This window comes from Eurypyga helias, unplaced genomic scaffold (genome assembly GCF_000690775.1).
Source record: "Eurypyga helias isolate BGI_N326 unplaced genomic scaffold, ASM69077v1 scaffold17213, whole genome shotgun sequence".
NCBI lineage: Eukaryota > Metazoa > Chordata > Aves > Eurypygiformes > Eurypygidae > Eurypyga > Eurypyga helias.
Window position 1 is genome coordinate 13,315 of NW_010240725.1, and position 15,463 is coordinate 28,777.

At 40.2% G+C, this 15,463-nt stretch overlaps 1 protein-coding gene across 1 annotated transcript in view; it reads right to left on the minus strand.

The window, feature by feature from the left end:
- Window positions 1-15,463, minus strand: part of SCG5 (secretogranin V (7B2 protein)) — a 29,358-nt gene that overhangs the window by 10,166 nt on the left and 3,729 nt on the right. Inside the window, 2 exon segments of the mRNA XM_010148539.1 lie at window positions 1-42; window positions 3,004-3,153. The exon segment at window positions 1-42 is cut by the window's left edge and continues 8 nt beyond it. Of these exon segments, the coding sequence (XP_010146841.1) occupies window positions 1-42; window positions 3,004-3,153 (192 nt within the window).

A 15,463-nucleotide genomic window follows, 5' to 3' on the forward strand; every position in this document is an offset into this window, starting at 1 on the left:
ACTCTGCTGTGTCTGGGGTGTTTTCTAGACAGCCATCATCAACTGCAAAAATATGTCAGAAAGCACTGAGTGCTTAGTAGCTTTGAAACACATGATATGTGCCACATTAATCAGCAAACTTCTTAAATGCAATTATTCAATTAAAAAAAAAAAGATTTAAAGAACTGGATGACTGTAAAATATCAGGGTGTGGTTGCTTTTTTTTTTTTTTAAAACAAGGTTGTCTGGATATATTTAAATATTTTTTAAAACCCCACAGCTTAATGAAACTTCCAAAACTAAAGAAATTTATGGTCCAAGTTCTCCCTCTCTTTTTTGTTTTTCTTTTAAATTAGTGACTGAGCTTGACTTTACATAGAATCGCATGTTATTCTGATTCAGAAGGCATCCTCTTTTCATTTTTAAATCCCTACCGGAAGCTGTAGAAATTGTTTAAGCAGTACTTTTGAAGCCTATGGTAAAACAATGTTGTGAACAAAGAGAGTTTTCCCTTACTGACTAGCTCTTCATGCCCTTACTGACTAGCTCTTCATGGAACTCCATTTCTGGTTTACTACTGTGTTCAAAATGGCTGAAAATTATTTACTCATCATAAGATCTTATAAAAATGCAATGTTGTAGAAGTTTTATACTGAAGACATTTCTGCAGATTGCAACTAATATGATGGGTCCAGCAACAACCTCTAATCACAATGGATGGTTTTGTAGACAGTGTCACATCAACTTATGGACTTTTTACCAAAATAGGTCATCTTTAGATTAAGCAAAGATTCGGCAACTTGAGGCCAGAGTAGCTCTTTGGATAGTCAACTCCTGGAGCTCCCTCTGCTTTGTCATCCTGGGGAGCTTGCAAATTCTTCTCAGACATACCCAAGGAGCTCCTACCACCCCCGGCACAATGCTGGGCATCCAAGCAGCTACCTTGGCCAGAACACAGGCACTCCAGAGAACACACCTGTGGGCTTTCCCTTCTGTCCTTCTGTGATCATGATGTAAAAAGGTTTGCAGATGGATTGTCTTTTTCCCTTAGATGTGGGAAACAGTAAAGACTTGACTTAATGAGTTGATTCAATGACCTGAGGAGGTTATTCTAAGTCAAACTGACCCTGCTTTCTCCCTCTGCTCCTTAAACTAGGGAAAAAACATAGAGTTGCCAATAGGAAACAGGAGAAAACTCATCATACTGGCTAACTCACCCAGAAACCATTAAAGTTAACTACAAGCACTTAAAAATTATTTCAGTCTCAGCAGGGACAGGCTCCTCTCAAGAGAGAAGCAGGTGCCAACAGGAATGTGGTAGACCTTCTCAGAGTGTCTGTGTCTTGGCAGAAAACACAAAGGGCAGCTGGACATATGTGTGCCCTCTGTGATTGCTAATCCTTCTTCAAGTCTTCAAGCTCAAGTGCTCCAGGCTTATGTATTCCTGCTGTGGAATGTGCGTATGTAGACAGTGACTGGAAAAATTGTTTTCCATTAAGCAAATCCACAGACCTGATTGAGGAAGGCTCTGGTGAATTTGTATGCATAATACAGTCACCACTTGAATTCCCATTTAAGGCTCTGAAAAACATTTTACTCTAATGCTAGTAGATACTATCTTCACTCACAGCATACCTATGACAGCGCTATTTATCTGAGTGTACAGCACTTCCCTAAGAATTCCCCATGTTCAGGTCTGACTCTATTAGCTTAGATAACACTTTTTATTTCACCTGTGAAAGAAAAATTGAAGGGATTTTCAAAGGCATTTCTCTGGATGCCAGGTTTTTAATTTATCTGTCTAACCACTAACAGAAGTCTAATGGTCAGGCACAGAAGATAGAAAGTCTGTGTGTAATGTTTATGTGTATGCAAGAAAACCCAAATCCATCATTTGCAACCTGTCAGACAACAGCTCCATTGAACAAAATGGAAGATTAGATATTATTTCAGAAGAGATGCAGGCTTCATCACCAAACAAGCTGTAATAGAAAACAGTAAGGGAAGAAATTTTGTCCTATTTCTGAATGAAATGTGAAAACACTGTCTGCAAAGCTTTTCATGACAAAGATTTATTTTTTTATCAATTCTAAGCTAATTAGAACATTTTTTTTTTAATAAGAATACAGGCAACTGCTTTGCATTATCCAAGTAACATAAAAGACGACTAAATAGAATAGATTTTGAAAGGTTTTCTTAGCTCACAAATAAAATATGAGAGAAAAATAGAGTGCTCATTGCCAGTTCAAGCTCCCAAGGCAGCCAATGGGTATTTTACTACTACTTTCAGTACTGGAAATCATTCCTTGGCTCAAATAAGAGGAAAAAGATCAATTCCCTTCGGGTATGGCTATATCATGCACATGCAGTGGTGCTTTAGAGATCCTTCAGCACGTGCCACCCTCATGGTTTGGCGTATCCACAGCTGCAAGCGGAGGGGCGTCCCGGGTGTCTCGGGTACCGTACGGCTCTGGCACTCCATGGCTGCGCTGCTCCTCTGCCAGAGCAGGCCTGCGTGAGATGGACTGGGGTACGTCCACGTAGCTCTCCGTTTCTTGGCAAGGATGCACCCTCAGTGAGCTATAAAGCCATGTGGATTGGAGCCAAGGTATCTTAAATATTGACTCATGGTCTGGGTTGGAGATCAGGGCAGACAGTTTCATTCCTCTTGGCACAATGAAAAGTCTCTAAAATAAGGGTAAATCTCGTATGTACAGAATGATAACTTTTTTCAGGGGCCAGCCTAAAAATGAACTCCCTCGGGAACTACATGCTATCATAAATCTCTATCTTCTACTCTGAGGTCAAGTTGATTTCTTCCACCTGACCTTCTCCAGCAGTCCTACAGCAGTACGGAAGGTGCACGTATTAAAAAAATCCCCATCTCATCTGAACCACCCAATAGCTCACCAGTTCTTCTCCTGGGGTAGAGAATGAAAGGAAACATCTGTTGCTGATCAGGTGTAGTACAGCACTGAAATACTAAAGATGAAGACAGAGGTGCGAAGGCTACAGCAGAATTACCTGTTTTTCCAATAGGGCAGGGATTTGGAGGGTCAGGATATCCCTGATCTTCACTGAAATCCTTGGGTACGTTGTCTCCTGTCAGCTCAGCCACGATATTTGGGATATTGCCATAAGGACCCAAGTGCTGGAGACCCTCATGCGCACCACCTAGCAAAGATGATTTACACTTTTAATCTTGTAAAAAGGCTGTGTGTAAGTGCTTCTGCTGCTCCAAGTAATCCAGACTTAGATTTAAAATACATACATAATTGTTATCCAGACAGATCCAAGTTTAGATTTCAAAAGTCTCTTTTAGAAATATAACCCTATAACTTAAATCAGATAACTCAGGTAATGAAAAATGAAACTAGGAAACAAAATCAGCCACTTATTATTAATCTTAGGGGTTTTTTTTCTTTAACTATGTAAGTTATAGGTAAGAAAATGCAAACAAAAAGAAACATGAGACAGTAATGGAACCTAATACATTTACTGCACAATCATCTTCAGTCACTGATACTATGACTGTTCATTGTAGCAACTAATAATTGAAGAAGATATGGCAAGACAGCATCATGGCAAAAAGACAGTTAATGACACTGTAGAAAGAAATAAGGCTGTTTGCACAGCCTAGAAATACATTAATAAATCGTGTCATGTGGGGGGACCCAAGATGATATAGCAAATTTGTTTGTATAAAACAAAGCTAAAAAAATTATTTTTAAATCAAACCATTTCTTAAATGCAAATCGGAGCTGCCTGCAGTAACAGTGAAAAGTGATTAAGAGTCCATGCACAAGAATTCCCATCAACAATAGGTACACCTACACACCAGTCATTATGATTTGAAACATCACATTCAGTGACTTTTATACCTTTATTTAATAGATCAGTTCTAGATGCAGACTTTTATGTTTGCCTTGTGGGACTTGGAGCACCACCACTGCAGGGTTACAACAGCAGTGTGCAGCAGTTTTATAACTCAGTGGTGGAGGCCACGATGATGGGCTTCCTGTTCTTGGGCAAACACACGCAGAAGGGGCGTGCTACAGCCTTCTGCGCATCTCTGCTTGGGCACCTTGCCTTCGACAAGTAGGATCTTCCACTAAAGGTCTGGGAACCAAGCTCAGGCCATTCTCTCTCTATGCCTCTCTACAAGTATTCATCTGCTCCAGATCTTTCCTGCACACATTACTGGCCAAATGCATCTACAGGCTAAAACCCGGCGACTTGCAGCGTTTTCTAAGTACTGGTCTTTTGAACTACAGACAAATAAAGACTTAGTTTCAAGCGTGCTCTTTTCCCCTGCTGTAATACAGCCACCATACACACTGCAGCAACAGCAAATGTAGTTACTGAGTACTAAGATGGTTATCTGACAGAACAGCAATATTTTCTTAAAACCCTATATAATGAGGGATAACAACATAGACTCAACATGTAAATTCCACTGACAATGAATGATAGGAAAAGGAATTTAAATGATTGGAAAATGTGAGGTAAAGAGTGAACGCAGGCACAACTGTTCGGGTAAATAGCACGATCACTGTATTATCACCGAATAGTCTCAGTTTCAATTTCTGTAATTTTCATAGATCCAAGAGACTGGAATAAAGCTTCTGAGCATGAAAGCTGCTCCAGAAGAATCACTCAGGAACTCTTGTCCCAACTTACAAACAAATACTACCAGCCTAAATAATCTTTTTATACAGCTAGGCATTGTAAGCTAACATAACCATTTTCAAAAATTCTTAACATAAAGCAGTCTTGGCAAACTTTGTATTAATTTCTACATTTAGAAGTGGTAGTTGAGTCAAATTGTCTGTATTTTGCAAATAATTGATTGAAAACTGACATTATAGTACCAGAAGCAAGTTAGTCTATAAGCCTATCACTTCAATTTTATTTGCATGATGGACTAAAATCTAAATCAACATGCTAATCTTCCCCTTCAAGTTTTTATTCTTTAATGCAATATTGAAGGAAAGTTTTACAGATACATAACAAACATAAAAGTAGCCCTGTAAAAAAATTTTCCTCTGCATTATATGAGGTTTTCATTTACAGCCTACCACGAGACCTGGTACTAAAACCAGAATAGTGTTATATGCAATATGAACTTTACAGTCCACAGTCAACACAAAGATGATACTTGCAAGAACTGTGTAGATTCACAAGAAATACAATAGTGCTGAGGTTAAAAAATTTGTAATATACATGTAATGTCATTTAATCTAACGCCTAATCTATAGCATAAAATATTTCTTTTGTATGTGAGTCCCTTCACATGAAGATTGATGTCATGTATGTACTTAAAAGCACCAGGTTATGATTCTGCTGTAAACTACAGAACCACATAATCAATACATGTTTGAACATCCTGTATACAATGTGGTTCAGTATGGGACAATCCATCAGACAGAAGCATATCTACGCTTGTATGTGGTGCAGACCTCTTGGCACCACAGCTCCATCCATAAAGAAAACAGAGGTACTTAGCAGGCTCCAGTGTGCTATATATACATGTAAGTTTAAACTGACTGCCAAAAATTCCCTTGACTGAGTACAAAACAATCTTTTTATATTAATATAAAGGTTTGTTTCCTTTAGGTATAAATCTCCAGGATCGTTTAGAAGTTTTTCCTTTCTTTCCAAAGGAGCTGAGGACAATAGCACCTGCTCTGGTGCCATGATTTAGCACACTTGAGTGATTTCATAGCATTAGCAAACCTCATTCCTTATAAATTCTGATAAATAGTGCACTCAGTATAAGACTGCAATAATAAAAATGAAATGCTATGAATATACCAAATAAGGGCATTACGTACAGTAATTCACACGCTGCATCGGTTTTGATACTGTAATGTTACTGATTAGAAGAAACATATTAGTATTATATACACTGCAGCTACCAAGTCAAAATAATGTGATACAAACATACACAGTCATCTCCAAAAATAGCACAAGATGGGTTTCTTGGACCCAGACCAAACCTTGAGACAAAGGCTGAAAGGAAAAAGACAACTAAATACTGAAGAATTTTTGTAATTCCCTTATCCAAGGGAAGCACAAGGGACACCACTGTTAAATTATTTGAACCTGGACTATCAAAAATCCAGTAGAACAATGCAGAAAACACTCCTATACTGAAAGGATGAGCTACGTAAATCAGGGTTTTTCCCACATTTCTCCTTATTTCTTGTATGAACTGGCCTGTGGGCCACATACTAGCAAAACAAAAACCACCACAAAACAAAAAAATCAAACCTCAAAACCCAACAATCAGCTCTCTTGCACGTGCAGGATTTCTGTGTGAGCATGTGGTTATTTTACATCCCTAAAGGATAAACTAGAAGTTTAGGTCTTTTGGGCTGAGGTACATACACATACGTAGCCATCTTCTGACACTGGTCTTGAACTGTTGCAGAGTGGAAAACAAAAGATGGAACAAAGCCTCTTCCCATTCCTATAATTCTGGAAAAGTCTTTAATCATCTCACCAACTGCTGCTATTATCTCAATTAGAGATACTTGGAATGACTAAAAACTTAAAGTGCACACATTTTAGCTTATTTCTTTGTAGGAGCTATATGGTATCTATGGGTGGGAAGACAACATAACCACTTCGCTCTTGGAGGAAAACAAAAAGTCAAAAGCAAAAAAAAAAAAAAAAAAAAAATTTTGCAAAGAGCAACTAGTTCCCTGCCAGTATTGAATATTTCCCATAATACAACACATATGATGGAAACGCTGTCAGCCCACTGAATTTCTAGATGCCCATCTATTGGTAGCGTAAAGCACAACTGAAACAAATCTGCTCTCAGAAGCAATCCTCTGTGTCAAATACAAGCAGGCAACGCTGCCCCCCAGAAGAGTCATTTTAAGAAAGTCAGTGAGAAAGGAGTTTCAAAAATGTAAAATGATTGTAGAATATTAAAGACAAATAACAGGTCAAATTTGCCTTTCAGTCAGATTAGAACATTTTCCCAAGTCACGGTGTAGACAGGGTTACCCCATTTATCTTACTACATTTATTTGGCCAATCTCAGCAAGGAGATACAACATAAAACAGATGATGAGTATCAGTTGCGAGTAAATACATCCCAGATCTCAAATTAAAGCCCTTTATTAGTGTCATGCTAGCGGCCTTGGTTTTCATATTTTTTCTCTTAAACATCATGAAGCAGATTCTTAAAGGGTCCAAGCCATTCTCAGATGCACAGAGAAATAGTCCCCCAAGAGTAAGAATTGCACTTCTTGTGATCTTGAGCTGTACAAACTCCAAGCAAATACCAGCTGTAAGGGAAGCCTCACCCATTTGTGTAAGATTCCTAAGGGAATAAATAGGTATTAATCACAGATGCAATACCATCTTCACTACTTTCCAAAATCTTTTGTTCATCTAGACTATTAGTTCTAATCACTGGGAAAAACCTTCAAAACATTTTCCGGTGTGTCCTCTCCGATACAGACAGCTCGTTTTCCTTTCACTGTGAAAGCTTTCCATACTCTCCTGCCCTTCTGTCCCCAGTTACCTTGCCATATCTACCTTTGCTGTGTCATTGTCACATTCAAAAATGATGTCTCATCCCTAATCAAAGGCAAGTTTGCCAGTATGCTTTCTGGTATTCTTGTAGTAAATGCGACACTGTCCACTAACTTCCTTTTTCCTCTTCTTCATTGTAGACTCCCCACCAGGTAATCTGATTAATTCAAACTGTCAGAAAAATCCCAAATGCAAAAAAATGCATTTTCATTTTCCATATCCTTTTCAACATCACTAAAAGCTTTACAACCCCCGTGCCATTTTCCCTGTGCATCCTTAGTCAGCTTCATTCTAGAGCCCTACTCCTGGTTACTAAGACTGATTAAGATCAGGAAATGAGAGGTACAGAAAAAATTATAAATTATCACATTTTCTCTATTCAACAGAAGCTGCTAAATAAGAGAATAGAGAAGGAGAAAGAGCATAGGAAGACCAAGAATGGAAAAATGCAGACCTAGCCAACTTCCTTAACCATTCAAGAGCATGCCTCGGGAAACCCATGACAACTACAGCTATACATACTCAAGCATCCCAGATTCCAGAGTCAGCTTGTCTTCTCCTTAATGACACAAAGTTTCTTAAAACTATAAAGACTAATTTTAATTTTTCACTGCAGAGGGACAAAATCCTTTCAATGCATTTTCTAAAGCCCTAAGCACATACATTGCACAATTACTGACCTTGCTTTCAGTGAATGATTCCATTTTATCCCATATTTTAATTACAAACAGTACAAATATTTAAGATACGAAACGCTTTTATTGTGAAGTGGTTAGGACCACAGTAACAAATTTATTGTGAGAGAGGCATGGGTGTAACAGTAGCTTATATGACATTAATTATTCAAAATTGCACACACAATTAAAAAAGTCCAGCAGCTCACTTGCTGACAGAGCACAAAAGCCATCTCTCATGCCTTCCTTGGTTGAGCAGTCCTCTCTGTATCGTACTGCACTGATTTGCCCTCCACTATGAGCAGAAAGCTTTCGCGCTTCCCCGTGAGGATAAGCTTACCCTTCCTACAAACACGGCGCAACCTGCGGCCCGCAGCAACGGGCCCTCATGGCCACACTGACCTCCAGCGACCGCGCGTCAGCAGGCAAGAGAAGCACGTCCAGCAAGCACCACACGCCTGCAGCTGTGGAACACTACCTTGTTGGTGACATGTGTGCAGCACGTGGTTTATAAAACAGAGCAATAATAGGAAACCGGTGACCTACTTTTTCCCTCACGAGGGATGGGACACTATTTCAACCCTATATATGTAAATGGGCCAAGGAAAGACGGGAGCACTTTAGTCGTTGGCATTGACACTGCCTGCAGGAGAAGCCTAAATGTTCCATCAATGTCAACACACTCATACAGACGCTCCTGGCGATGAGACGATGGAGGCACCAGAATCGTCCAGAATAGGACTGTATTTTCTGTCTACTGCTCCACTGAACTTCATGAAGTTTCTCTGTTCATTTCCCAGTTCACAGTCACTCCAATTCTATTTTCCATACAGATGGCTCCAAGTACCAGCGGATTCTTCAACACAAGCATTTAAAAGCTTTGTGTGCCTGTCTGACAGCTGCCATCAGGGTAGATTTTCTAACTCCCCCTAATGACCCCATCGTGAACAGTATGCGTGCGGGGCTACAGGGCCCCTGAGCCTCTGCTCTGGTGAGCAGTATAACCTCACAACTCCAGAAGCAGAGGACTTCCCATTCAAAACTTCTGCCAAGGTGGCCTGAGTCACAACGAGGCTTCTTTTGCACTTGAATAAAAGTGTCAGCACACAGTGAAGACAAGAGAGCCATAAGAAGAAGAGCCGCGCCAGGTAAGACCAGGCCCAGCACTGCTCTTTGGCACTGCAAGAGGGACTCAGGCCAGCTATCCTGATGTACTACAGCATCCCAAGGGGAGAAACCAGCTTCTTCCTCCCTCCTGTTCAGAGGCTGAGAACATCCCTGTTCTCATTCATGCCTGCAGCAGCCGCGAGGGCCCTGCTGAAAGCACGCACGATGGGAAGCACAGAGAGAATAGCTCTGGAAACCTCTGGAACATGCCAGAGATCCTATCTCCTGAATACCACACCACAATCAAGAAAAGCAAGAATCTCTTCTTTGTCTAGACTTATAAAATATCTTTTCATAGAACCAAATAAATTTTAACAGCTTTTCTTACTGCAAGTTAATTTAAAATTCATATGGGAGCAGGGGAAATGCACATGATTTTGAGAACAATTACAACAAAGTATAAATCCTAACTAATGTGTCCAGGGATTTATTTTATGCATGTAAAAAACAATCAGGGAAAAAAAAAATTTGAAAACAAGAGCTCATCATAATTTGGACAACCTTCACTGGTAGATTTTTAAATACTTATGGACCATATTCCATTGCTAGATGAAATTTAGAGTTTCATATTGTTTCGATATACCATCTGCCAACACTAGAAAACAGAAGTACTATAAAGCACCAGACAATACAGAAGCTATTGTATTCCCTCTCCTTCTCAGGTTTCTTACCTCTCTTATTGGATTATTTCTTCCTAGTAACATATATATATATAAAAAAGTGACTAAAAAATCCCATTCTAATTCATTAATTACCTCTAGGTACATGAGAATCTATTTAATTCTAAATCCCTACAGACCTGCCACCCTTCTTCGCCCGCCAAGAGTTCCATCTCAAACTGCTTTCTCCTTTGGTGGCATCTTTTGAAGATGACTTTATGAAGAGCAGCAGTAGTCTACATCCCCTAACAGTGGTTAGTGGGAGGTTGGAAGAGCTGGAGTCACTTTATCTTCCTGGTTCCTCAAAAAAAAGATGTGACACCCACACACCCCCCTGCAGTCACAAGGACTTCTATAAACACGTCGTTTCAAGAGAAGGTGCAAAGCCTCAGATCTAATTAAGTCCCTTAGATCCACATGCAAACAACAAATATCTAGAGAGAAACGGGGAGTAATGAACTTCTCTTCTTGTGTTCCTCAATGCCTGGCTTCTCTGATGAGCACACTACTTCTGGGACCTTTCCCTGCCTCTCCGCAGGCACACCGAGGAGACGAGAGTAGTGCCTGCGCAGCTCCTGCAGCCCAGGGGTGTCTAGGAAGGGCAGTTCCTCAAATTCAGAAGTGGCAGAACACACAGTGCTAACACCACAGCCTTTGCTGGATCGTGCCCTTGCTCCTCAAGAGGGAAAGCTGTCAAACGCTGAGGTAACACAATACCACCTTCACATAGCAATAAAAACACCAACTCGCTTTCTTGTTATTTACTGCTTGTCATGGCTTATAAATTCAGATGGAAGCAAAGATATTGCAGGCCAAAAAAAGAACAAATAAAGTCATACCACCTCATTATTTTCCTGATGTGGAGTTATAGGCATAATCATTTAATGTTCAATTTCTTCACAGAGCTGTGCCTATCACTTAGATAAATAAAATCCACCATAAACCATCCCTGTAATTTGGCAGAGTCATTTGGCACCGTCATTACCTTTCAAATTCAGGAATTTGTATTCTAAATTGCTTCTCTTATGACGTGCACCATGCTTCATACTCAAATTTTGGTTATGTTTGACATTACAATTTGGGGAATAAAATACAAAGAAAATTATAGGTATTTTAGTCAGATCTATACAAATCCAGATGTCTACCATATTAATGTATTTTACAAAAATGTAGCAATTTGTGTTACAAATTTGAGCCGTCCATATTGAATTCTGAAATCCTATTTCTTGGGCTATTTCAGTACTTTGCAAAAAAACTCCCTGAAAGCAGAGACTAGTAGAGTGAAGTTGGGGGTTGACTTTGTTTGTTAAACATCAGGCCCATAACGCAGCGTTCGACTCAAGTCATGAGTGCTTCAGCAAACTCAGTCCCCCTGTGAATGTAACGTTACATCTTAAGTACAGCATGACTTTCCCTATAGAACAGATAAAATAATCCAAATCCCAAGTGATTGCGTGGTCTCTTCTCACTACATTGGCACTACAAAGTGCCTCCGAAGCAACAGAATTGGCTGCGGGGGGTTTGCCCCAGCCCAGGAGCATGGGAATCCTACACATCTAACGCTGGCACAGAGGATGTCTGCTAGAGAAAAGAGGACGCAGCCACGGCGTTGCCACGTCTGCTGGCCCCCAGCTATCATACTCCCGCGTATCAATGGTTAGTACTTCCAGCTGCCCAAGGAAGTCCAAATATATTTGGGTATAAGCACAGCCCCACACTAGCCCAAAAGGGAACGAGTGCAAAGGTCGTTTCTGTGCTGGTTTCGCTGAGTGCATTCATAAGTTCTGGCAACTTTCTGATAAGAAGATTTTAATGTAACGTAGGAAACAAGTAGCCATCTTGCAGGTATGTTACAGGCCAGACAGCATGGTAATCCAGCACTTTCCGTCTTAGTTTTCTTATCAGGAAGATATAAACAAAATCGACATTATTAACATGCACGAGTAATCTGCATAATTTTACAGCCAGTAGATTGCATGCAAAGTGCTATTTGTACAGAGTCTGTGCTGACAAGTCATTCACTACCAGTTGTCAGTAGAAATATCAACATAATGTTCCAGACTCCTTTGAGTTTTACCATCTCAATCAGGCAAGCAGTAACTAGTTTTCTCTAAAACAATAAATAGGTATTTATTTCCTTTCAAAATAATCAAATAAACCCCAGCCTTTTCTCAGTAGCTATAAGCAGCCTCTGCAGGAGAGTCAAAAGCCTCCCAAACAGGCATCATATTTTCTTACTCCTAGAAACGATCAGGATTTAAGAGACATCATTTGATGTTGCCACTGAGGTTGACAGCCTGACGCCTTTCTTGCAGATGGAAAACTTCAGACTCTGAGGGCTGTCACGCCAGCACCTTTATCAATCATCATCTCGCCTTACGTGTTTTTCAGAAATAAAACCAGAACAACCAAATGAAACACAAAAACCACCCAAGAGGCTTTCTTGTATAGGAGGCAATGAAAATGTACGGAGATGAAAACGAAAATAGGATTTCACATTTCCTGTTATGAAGTGCCATAAACTGCCCGAGCTGAGCTACTGGTGCCCCCGTGTGTTTAAGTGAGATTTTACTGTTCCATGCACGGTATAACAGTCCTGAAATTTGCATTATACACATATTCCCTTCCCCTCAAAAACCCTTAAATATCGGCACAAACATGTAAGCATGCAAGGAAAGAAAAACACCATATGGTCTCTTACTTCCTAAACTCTATGCTAGGCAGAAAAAAATAACTTTATGCTTTTGAAATGTCAAAGGCATTGCTTTATTTTATCCTTTTGTCCTCTGTTAACATAAATACAGCCCTTTTCTTGTCTAAAAAAAACTTGAATAAAGCTCATTCGTGCTTGTAACCTAAATAGTAACTACAGAAAAACAGCTACTCGTTAAAAATTCCTGTTTGGCTTTTCTACATTTCCGCCCTCCCCCTTCTTTGTACAGACACTGCTAAGTGACTGCAATGTAGCTTTCTGAATAGATAAATTAACAAGGAGAGTGACTATTATTAGAGAAATTAAGGTAGTAAACATGGGTCTATTATTTTTAGGACTCAGAGGATGCAGAGAAAGAAAATCTATTAAGTGGTCAGCAAAAACCAGCTGCTCCTACGATAGATACCACCTCGGGTGTTAAAAGCATCTTCACCTGACACTCCTCACAGAGGATCTGTCTGGCTGCTGACATGCCACGCACCGTCTGTGGTACACAAGTACAGGGATTCAGACAGCAACTTCCCATTTTTGTGACATACTTATCCTATGAACTGCTGCCACTCAGCTAACAGAGCAGAGGAGTGCTGTCTCTGCAGGTCCCTGAGGGCTTGGGGCGGAGGAGCCATCCTCCCCGGGCAGCTCACACTGCTGTCCACGGAGGAAAGGTCCACTGGACCTCCCAGCGCCCCTTGGGCTATGCACAGCCTGAACTTGGTAGACTGAACTCCTTATCAGGCATTTTAGACCATACTATTTTAGCAGCTTGAGCTGAGCTAACAGGTAAACTGACAAATGCAAAGGGAAGGAAAAAAAACCACCAAAACCCCATGAATTTGTAATTTCAACATAAGAAAAGGCAGTAAATTCTTTCAATTAAGAGGTTGTACTTTTTTGTTATCCATCAACAAGAAAACTATCTGGTCACTTCAGAAAGAAAACACATGCTCTTAAATGTGTTTTCTGTAAAGTTTCCATCTTCTAGTTGTCTTTGGTACAGAGAAAGTTTCTGACTTCACTTTCTACAGCCAAGGCAGCTCTAAGCTTTCCTTTTCTTAGGGTGTGGGGAAGATCATATTTTAGCATTTAAAAGTCAAAATATGATGATTAACACTGGAAAAAATGTAGATAGCTGAGATGGAAAATGGGCATAATTAGGAAATCTGCTTATGAACTAACAGCAATAGTATTTTTGTTACACAAAATTATTAAGATCTTATTCAGCTGGAAAAGGTTATTATTATAATCACTCAGATTTGCAAACAACATTTCATTATAATCAGGCTGCTAGTATAAACTTGCTTATATTATGGCAGCCTAAATTTGTTTCCAAAGCCACAGAAATTAATTTTTCCTGACAGCACCTCGTTTGTAAGTGTACACATATAACGGGTGAAATCTCGGCCTTCTGAAAAATCAGTGTTACTTCTGGAACCCTGGCTCAGCTGAAGCTGATGGCATCCGCAGCTATCAACACTGCTGCAGGTCCACACTGCTGGGGCAATTTCTGACAAAAATATTTTGTTAGGTAGAGCAATTTTCTGTAGGAACATACTAAATTTATTAAGCTCTGACTGATAAAATATTTTTTAGGCTGAGATACAATATCTGGTCAAAATGAGAAACAGACGCACTCCAGAACAGTCAGTGGGTTGATGATGAGGATGCTGGTATGGGATGAAGTAGGTTTTAAACTGCCTACGTTGGGCACTGCAACCTACGGTCTGAAAAACAGCTGGGAGTCAACACTCCTAGCAGCTCAGGATTTCTCATAAATTAAGAGTTACATAGCCGATTCTACTCTCCACTACTTTCAGGCAAAAACTCCCAACGAAGACAGCACCTCAGGAGAGCAGTTAGTGAATTACCACTTGGTCATGATGGTATTTAGGATGAAACCCCTGTTTTACTGTGACATATTCCAGTTACTGTTCAGCCTCCTTCTTACCTTCCCTCTTAGGTTTCCCTTTCATGACCATTTTTCTAAGCACTTGCACACAGAATTATGATGCCTGTGACATCAGTGTCACTGTGTAGTGGAAAGCCCATAGGTGAGTCCTTCAGATTGTGAAACCTTGTACTGACACAATCTAAAAGCACATGCAGTTATTTTTTTTACAGCTCAACCATAAATTATTTATTGTTCATATGGATACCACTGGGAACATCAATCACAAGCCCTCCTCAGTTCTCCTGCCAGGAAACACCTGTGATACAGGCACAGGGTTTTTTTGCTTAAACATGACAACCCACGACACTTTCTTGTGCTGCTCAGTTCATCTCCTTGCACACTGGCCAAGGACTACCCGAGACACAAGCATGCTGTAAGAGCTCACCACCATCAGGAACATCATTCTTCTAGGAAGTCCTGCAGGTCTGTTTAGCAGAGCAGAGATGAAGCTTCATCCTCAGAGGAAATTCTGTTTCCACATCACGTGATGGAATTTCACAAAATGTGTAAGAACCAGTCTTGCCCCAGGAAAATAAACCAAAAAAATCCAACCAAGTTCAGAAAGGTCTCAATATTTTTATGATACTCAGCATTACACTTCATCTGCCCATAACAGATCAATGCCTCATGGGGGTCCTCATTCAAATGCCTCCCATCCTCATTCCTCACCAGAGGACAAGGTCCTGGCCTGAATCATAGAATGGTTTAGGATGGAAGGGACCTTAAAGACCATCTAGTTCCAACCCCCCTGCCATGGGCAGGGACACCTTCC